At 31.4% G+C, this 8,753-nt stretch overlaps 1 protein-coding gene across 6 annotated transcripts; it reads right to left on the minus strand.

Annotated features, from left to right (window-relative positions):
• Positions 1 to 1,533: 1,533 nt before the first annotated feature.
• Positions 1,534 to 8,278, minus strand: LOC114395797 (phosphoglycerate mutase-like protein 1). 6 transcript variants are annotated; one of them, XM_028357647.1, is made up of 10 exons: positions 8,082 to 8,278; positions 6,867 to 6,928; positions 6,093 to 6,200; positions 5,703 to 5,782; positions 4,672 to 4,834; positions 3,831 to 3,905; positions 3,602 to 3,690; positions 3,034 to 3,153; positions 2,132 to 2,176; positions 1,534 to 2,051 (listed from the first exon to the last, which is right to left on the minus strand). In XM_028357647.1, exons 1-10 carry the CDS (start codon positions 8,263 to 8,265, stop codon positions 1,967 to 1,969), a joined length of 1,011 nt encoding a protein of 336 aa, XP_028213448.1. In that variant the 5' UTR covers positions 8,266 to 8,278; the 3' UTR covers positions 1,534 to 1,966. The 6 variants fall into 6 exon arrangements, with proteins under 6 accessions (XP_028213448.1, XP_028213461.1, XP_028213475.1 ...); XM_028357660.1 differs by lacking the exon at positions 8,082 to 8,278 and adding an exon at positions 7,939 to 8,075; XM_028357674.1 differs by lacking the exon at positions 8,082 to 8,278 and adding an exon at positions 7,199 to 7,297.
• Between the last annotated feature and the right edge of the window lie 475 nt (positions 8,279 to 8,753).

The following is an 8,753-nucleotide window of genomic DNA, read 5'->3' on the forward strand; positions in this document are numbered from 1 at the left end:
CATAACTAAAGTCTTTCAATGGATATTCTCTGAAGATAACTAAAACTAACAACTCTCAGCCACTTCAGATGCTTCCATGCCACACATCGCTAATACAACTCTAAATCACAAAGTTCAAGATAGAACCATTGGCATTCTGTCTTTTAATGACATTTATGATATGGAATAGAATTAGATTGGGTTATTTGTGTTTTCAATTTTTCATAATGAATATCTCGAAGAATCTGTCTAACTTAAATATTTCAAGTTTTAAAATTATAACTATTCTATTTTTTTTTTCATTTTAGTCATTATAAATTGTGTTTGTTTTAATTTTTATTCTTAAAACACTAAAATGGTTTAAACAGTAAGAAAATACTATAAACCATGGAAAAAACGTTATCTAAAATGCTTTAAAGAAAAAAAAAATAAAACAAACGCACCTTACAAGAATCAAAATGTTTTTTTTTTGCAAGGACGAAAATGAAAAAAAAGACTAAATTATAGAGATGAAAAATATATTTAAACCTAATAAAAATTATATAATAATTTGTGAAACTTCTTAACTTAAATATACAATTATTGAGAATTTACGAAAATAACATGTTCCTTTGCCTTTCCTAAAAAAAAAAACATGTTCCTATGCCGGCAAGGAGTTGGATATGCTATAAAAGAATTTGCTTTAAAGAAATTTTTGTAGCTTTTACGCTACATATTTTTCAAATCTCAGATATTTCAAAGAACACTTTATTATTGGAAATAAGCACTCAACAACAAAATCATTACTTCTTTTAAATAAAAATTCAAGTTGATGAGATACAAATTTCTTCTAATAGTAAAACTGTAAAATAAAGCATGAGATAAAAATTTAGTGATAATTTACTTGAAGAAAAGTAATTGGTACTACTTATATTAATAAAATGCATATATTTTTTTATAGCCTATTAGTTAAGAACTCCACAATTAAATATGCTTAATTTGGAGTAGTTATAAAATGGATAACCTGTTAAGAAATTTTCTAGAAAGTATATGAGTGAAAACCAAACATGTTTAAAAAATCTTATGTTGATTTATGGAGAATAAAGAATTGAATAAAGAAAATCTATTCACAAATCCTTTTCAAAACAAAAACATTATAGGCACAACAGCAACAAAACAAAGGGTGTTCGTTGGAACAAGACAACTTTGTCATAAAGAGTATATGACGATGCAAAACAGTATTTACAAATCCAAAAACTTTTGTTCTAAAAAGTAACCTTTAAAAACATTAAACTTATAAAATAAACCAAAAAATCTACAAAATGGTTTAAATCGTCTAAATTAATAACCTGATTAGTCCCCCAAACAGCTAGTCAGTCTAATCTGATTCAAATTTTAAAACTGTCATAACCATAAATTTAAAAAAGGATGAGGTCTCAAATTGGTTCTTGGTGCAGTAGTCCCCATCAGCAAAATAAATAAAGGAATGGGAGGTAAACTAGATAAGTAAATAATTCAATAAGGTCACATAGGATACCTGCATCAATAAATAAAGATACGTGGAGAAGATGAAAGTGATATTGAACTCTTATTCTGTTCATTCTCATCACAGCTCCTAGACAGGATCAATTTGATTTAATTCACTCTACCATTACTCTGGCAAACATAGGAAGTACATGCTTATAATATACTTGGATAAAATGGAAAGACAGTGTCAATTGTTCATACATGAATGTGGAAGTAGCTAAACTTGGTATAATCATTGTTGACATCCTTTTTATCATCTTAAAAATTGGCACCTACATATGTTACCAATCTACTTTAAGCCACTAAAAAGGAATTTTGAAACTGCTCCTACGGATTAGTTTGTTCGGGTAAAACAAAATATTGAACACTTGCCTGTAAATGCAATTAAGAAATAACCCTATTATACCAATGAAAATTCCAATATACGACCAATGATCACGAAGAGGAGCTATTATTTGGTAAGGATAATCCCTGAATGGTTTTAGTCAGCAGCTTCACTGGGAACATCGGGGCCACGAGGAATCTTGCCAGGATAGTTGGTAGTTGATTCACTTGATCCAATCATACTGCAGATATAATAAAGCTCAAATGAATTTTCTGCATAACATTGAATATAAGTTGTGTTCTGAAAGTGCAAAATGCTCACCCTCTATCAATGATGACGATTGAACGCAGCTCACAATTAGCAAAGCTGTAGAACAAAATTTTGTCAATTAGTCTTATGAAAGAGTAAGACAACAATTAGTTTATAGTTAACACATTTACACCATATTATTATTACATATAAGAGTTTTTCCTGAACATCCAAAGTCTTTCGATTTGTTTCCATTTTTTCTAGGCAACAAAATAATATTCTGTAAGGGTAAAGTTAATTGTCAATTAACTTCGCGATGAAGTTAGAAAATTCCAGTTAAATAATAAAGGTTTAAATATATTTTTGGTCTTTGCAATTCAGTGTTTTTTTCACTTTCATCCTTTTAAAATTTTATTTTTCATTTTAGTCTTTTTGTTTTTGGTCCTTAAAGTGTTTTATATAACATTTTTTTTACGGTTCAAAACACTTTTTTTTCTGTTCAAAATACTGTTTAAAACACTTTTAAGAACGAAAAATAAAATAAACACATTTTACAAAGATTAAACCAAAAAAATAATTTACATGGATGAAAATGAAAAAAAAATATTAAATTATAGAGACAAAAAATATATTTAAGCTAATAATAAATGTAGAAGAAAAGGATACAAATGAAGATCTGTTAAGATATCAGAAGTTACCAGGTATATGAGTACTTTATTTGAATTATTGTAAAAGAACATAAGATGAAGTCATGCAGGTTCTTTTTTTTTTTTTTTTTTATTTCCTACCTTTTCTTGAAGGATTGAGATTGATCCTTAGTGTTCCGGAGACATTTACAAAAAGCAGCTTTTGAGGCTGGTTAAGTTCAAATATAAATACTAAGAATCTTATTATTTATTATTTCAAGCATATATAAAAGCCAGAGTATGCTGTTCATCAATTAGACAGGGCAATCTTTCAGGAGAAAGACTTACTGTGTGCATATTTCACTCTTTATATCTGGGTGGCAATCATTTCCAAAAGCACGGAGCGTATTAAACAGAAAACTGCTGTGGGTAACAACTGCTATCTCCTTCTCTTCACGTGTCCACAACCTAGACCAACAACAATATTTGGGGAAAAGATGTCAGATCTTTGGCTGTAGCCATTCTGCCACTAGATAACACTTGCAAGGAATTGTCTAGAACATATTCAAGCTGAAGAATTTAAGAATCATCTAAAAAGTGTATTGTGGCATTATTGTCAAATTCACACCTTCCAACATTCTTTAGAATCTAAAGCCACAGAAACTGGAAATCAGTGCTTCAAATGCAATGCAAAAACACCGGCAAAAATATGCACAAAAACTTGAAGTGATTCAATCCATTAAAGTTTTTTTCTTATTCTTTTTGAACTTCAATTATGTAAATATGAAGCTTAGTTTTCAGTATGCTCATGCCTTTTTGGCTATGCCTACTTTTTTGTTCAACATGATTATTTTTCCTGTTAAATATGCATAGTCATTGGCAAGAAACATAGATAATATTATTTAATCACACTCACCATTCCAAAAACTTCAGGCCCCTAGCAGAAACTTCATCTGTCTTCTCTCTGACATCAGATTCCCATAAAATGTCCTCGTCACTTTCAATCTAAAACAGATTTTATAGTAAGCATGAATCTCATTCAACCAAATTCTGATTATCTTCTGGCAACCAGTGCAACAGAATAAACTTTATTGTAGTAGTGGCTAGACCATTATGAGATTACAATAAAAAGATCACTCACTTACAAGTGAAAAATCAATTGCTGGAAACATATTCCGGTACTCGCTAATGGTTCTTCTCTTATCACAAGGATGAACTCCCTGCATTACAAAAACAAAGCATTATTTAAAACATATTGATTTTTATAGCTAATGAAATTTAAAACTATAGGAGGGAGGTATTTCAAAGTTTTTTTCCTCCTCATCTGTGTTTAATCTTGTTACTAGCTACAAGTCCATTGGCCACATACATACATACAGAAACAAGTAGCCTCCAATAATTGTTTAGTGAAGAGAAAGGGATATTGAAAAAGTTTCTGCATTGCAAACTGCAAATTATAAAATAATTCAAAGAAGCCATACCCACCGCATACTCCAATGCACCAACCAACTTTGGACAGTTTAAAAAGATTCAGGAAACCCAGTTAAAGATATAATAATCAGAAGTTACATAAGAATGAACAATACTGTGCGGCGTTTAGACTTTGAACTGGCAAGTATGATCTTATAGCCATTCTAAACCTCAGAAAGCTGATATAATGATTTTAAATTAATTCAGTCAAGGTCACAGACAGTAAATGCACAAAAGATGAGACTGGCAGACATGATTTTTATCAGTTTACTTGAGCAGTGTTAAAGCTCAAGATGACAGGGTCAATGGTCTAGAAGCCATATTGTAACATAGGTAGTTTATCTGTATATTTCCAAAATGCAGATGCTGTGCCATCTTGACAATTTTAGGAACCAGGAGAATTTAAGAAACCAAGGGAATGATTGATGTAAATTTAGTTGATTCAATCATCTAAACTCCAAAACAAGACAATACTTATCATGTGGCATTTGTCATCATCATTACAAAATTACGTACTATTTGCTCTCGGCAAAGCTCCACAGCTATGAATGGAGGGCAGTTCATACTAGAAACTGCAGGATGATCACTGTGTCCGACATTTTCCGTCATCAGAGGTGGCTCACCAATCCCATCAGTGTATGCTTCACCACCAAAGACTCCAACTGCTGTTTGCATGGTCCTGTGATGTAATAATTATCAATTTCAATGATCGATAGCTTCAAAAGACATATGGATTCTTATTTTCTCACTAAATGAAAGACATTTAAAAATGATTTCTTCACACATACCATCAATATCATAATTCATAAGATCAAGTTCAAATAATTCCTATCACCAACTAAAAGGTCAGATTCTATCTCATTATCAATACTTAATAATCCACACATTAAACATAAAAATATATGGTTGATATTATTTCCAACTTTTCTTCCTTTTTCAAAATTTAAAAGAATATTTTAGAAACCACTTCCTAAAAGCCATAGTGTGTTTGTGATTTAAACTATAGTACTTGAAAGACATTCCAATAACAAGAGTAGAGAAATAAATACATGCATCAATAGACCAGCAGACACAAAATGTTGAAATTCAAAAACTAATTTCAGATAGTTTCCCCAATTGTCCGAATATTTGTGTTCTATAGGTTTCAAGTCAAGGGTCATAAAAGATGTTGCAGGAGAAATCATAACAATCAGTTCATCCATGAACAATCAATAAGACATTTAAGTTTTTACAAACATCCTAATGTTCAGTCATTCTAGCCAATTTCTGGTGTTTTATCCACAGTGATCAGATGCCGCCCTATCTGGTCCCATCTTTGTGAAGGACTTTTCAGCCATTTCATAAATGTGTGTACTAGTGAGAATAATACATAACACATTCTTTGCACTTGCATTACCAATAAATATCATTGTCAGGTATGGCTCGTTATGCATTGCAAACTTGCTCAGATATACATTTTTAATAAGTCAGTAAAAGAAATTGACTCAAAGTGAGACTTGATTCTGATACATGTCTTGGCAAAATTCCAAATAACAATGAAATTATACCTTAATAAGGGGGAAATGACAACAAGTTCAATATTTTTGGAAAGTCCACTTGCCTTCACGTGCTTTCGCAGATTATTAACCTGTCACAGAGCAACAAAACACAAGCATTCCAACATGACATTTAAAGCACAGAAAAATTGATCAAGGAAAGAACTAGCCAACTAGGTAGAGATAGATCTATGCTACAAGATTGTTATTGACTCATTGATTTCTTTGATGAGAAATCAAATTATTGAATACCAGGGCAGAATACCTATACCAATCTCTACAGAAAGTCTGAAATTTGAAATATTTATCATGATAATTGTGATCACTTTGAGGAGTAATTTCACGTAACATAAAATCCATCCAGAAATACATGGCATTCAGGTAAATCTGACTAGCAATTACCTGTTCCCAGCCGAGAGAGGTTAGGTGTGCATCAAAAAACTCATAAGAATTGTATGCATCATGGTTTTTCTCTCCTGCTACATTATGAACTCCTTGCGCATGCCTAACCTGCATACAAATTTGTACAAGACATTAATGCTATAAAAAGTAATGCAGATAATGAATGATCTCAAGAATCAGAATACAACATGCACAACACATAAGCTATGAATTTCTGTACAATGTAGAACTGAAATACCAAGTTTATGAGATTTAGTCCGTCTCAACTGATTTCCATGCACTTCCTAATCTTTTTGAAAAATCACACAAGTATGTATGTATGATAAGGAAAAGTAAGCATTAAAAAACTGGAATGGGTCAGTTGGTTTGACTAGAAAATCTGTGAATTGAGTAGGTCAGGGATTCAAATAACTTAGAATGAGGAGTGAAAATTCAGTGAAGACCCAGTTAAAAACTGATGACAAAAAATTAATTTGAACCCCTTTGTTTTAATTTTATTTATTTATTTATTTAAAAGTATATATGTATGAATTGATGTTATCAGCCCTTGAAGGAGTGAAAATTCAGTGAAGACCCAGTTAAAAATTGATGACAAAAAATTAATTTGAACCCCTTTTTTTAATTTTATTTATTTATTTAAAAGTATATATGTATGAATTGATGTTATCAGCCCTTGAGTAGATGAGTAAACCATAAACCAGTGCCTTCACTAGTTTGATTTTTAAAACATAGAGATGAACACAAATATGCTTCAAGGATAAAATTGCCACAAACCAGGTGAACAGTTTTGCAACGGTGCAATGGATAGAGACTTTGACTTGCAGCAGCATCCATACCTGCAGACACATAAAAAGATAAAGCCAACAAGAATGTGTTATCAATGAAGGTTTCACTAAACTTGATTTATGAAAAAGCGAAAAACTACACACCCTTGTGTTATTTAATAATAGACAAGCTAAATAGACAAAACAATCACACAAATCAAGCATAGAAAAGTGGTCAATCAGCGTTTGTAGCAAAAGCTAGGAAGAGCTAACAGTTGAAACTTGCAAAACTATATACCCAAAAGTTGCAAGCAAACACAATAGTATACAGGGGGGAAGGACCTTAGAACTTAAAAGCACAAGTTCTTTACTTGTTCAAGAAAAAAAGTATGGTTTTATATTACATCTCTACAGTGTAAACTCAGGTGGCTTTTTGGACTCAAAAAGGCGTGGACAATGGCCATATATGTTGAAAGTTAACCTTTTGCTTTTAAAAAAAAATATAAAAGAATGGAAGCAAGAAAGTTCAAATTGAAAACCATCTCACCAAACAATTATTTAGAAAAATTTAAGCTGTTAGGTGCCGACACATGTCTATAAGTAAGAGAATAAGAACAAAAGAAGTCGGCTATGCATACCACATTCAGCTATTAAACTGCATTAAAAATGAAATTCTCGTGGATATTATCAGAGATCCTTTTAAGAATTTATTCTAATGTCCTTTTGATGATAATTTAAATCATAAAACCATGCGATTTACACTTTTCAGTAGTGCCTCCGGTAGAGTTCTTTGCAATAAAAAAGGATAAGATAAAAAAATTAAATTAAATTAACGAGGTGGATTTTGAAGAAAATCTGCAAACTCAAGGAATAAACGGATAAACTTAAAAGGCGATTCTGCTCCGTGCGTGTAAAAGCGCAAAGGAACGCTGTGAATCTCTGAAATCGGAACGGATAGACTAGAATATTGGAATTAGGAATCCGAATAAATCGGTTTGGTAATATAATTATTCTAGATGCATCATATCATAACATCATAAAAAAGCAATTTGATTTGACGTGCATTAACGGAGGAACAATACCTAAAACAACTAGCACAAAAATTCTGGTGCGAGTGAGAAACAAAGTTGGACCGAATCAATAGAAATTAGAAAACGAATCCAAACGAGTGATACTGATAGGCATGCAAAACGATTGAAAACGACGCCGTTGGCATTTGACATACCAGAACCAGAAGAAGAATCAATTGCGAGGAAGAGAGGGAGAAAGTGGAAGGAGAAGTAGAGAAGCGAAAAGAGCAGAGGAAGCGTAAGATTTGGTTTGGTGGGGACAAAATTGGAATTTAGAAAGTTTTGATTCGTGCTGAGTTCACATGGAAACGGTTGGTACTTGTTGACAGTTAACATCATTTGGAACAATAGGAAACCGACGTGGCAGCGTTAGGTCTGTGATTCCCCGAATATCTTTAGCATCTTTTATTGAAAGCTATTTTGTGTCATTGTGTATTTGTGTGTTTACTGTTTAGTGTTTGAGGTGCAGTAAAAATTAGAAAGGTAATGCAGTAAATTGGTAGCAATATTAATGTGTTTATATCGCATTCTTTGTATAATATGTTCAATTTAATTTAGGATAGTTGCATATACATACAAAATAAAATAATAATGTTGCACATATTCAAAATTAACACTTGTAAATACATGCATACTTTGGAAAAGCTAGTCAAGGGTTGGATGTTTGTCCTTCCTTTGCACACGTCTCACTTTATCATTGATTATTTACTTGGTTAATTGAGATTTTTTTTATAGAAAATAATAATGAATTACATTATTTATATGTTTTAAGTTTGTTTATTTATTTCTTTTCATCATATTATTTTATTTCATGTATTTTTTTTATC

This window comes from Glycine soja, chromosome 2, assembly GCF_004193775.1.
Source record: "Glycine soja cultivar W05 chromosome 2, ASM419377v2, whole genome shotgun sequence".
In the NCBI taxonomy this organism is placed as follows: Eukaryota; Viridiplantae; Streptophyta; class Magnoliopsida; order Fabales; family Fabaceae; genus Glycine; species Glycine soja.

What these genes read in the sequence shown, in the direction of transcription:
- LOC114395797 (XM_028357647.1), bottom strand. Translation starts at nt 8,265, where the DNA reads ATGATGTTAACTGTCAACAAGTACCAACCGTTTCCATGTGAACTCAGC. An exon ending in GTCATTTCCCCCTTATTAAG is followed by an intron (nt 4,835 to 5,702) that starts GTATAATTTCAT and finishes ATTACATCACAG; the next exon opens with GACCATGCAAACAGCAGTTG. An exon ending in CAGCAATTGATTTTTCACTT is followed by an intron (nt 3,691 to 3,830) that starts GTAAGTGAGTGA and finishes AATCTGTTTTAG; the next exon opens with ATTGAAAGTGACGAGGACAT.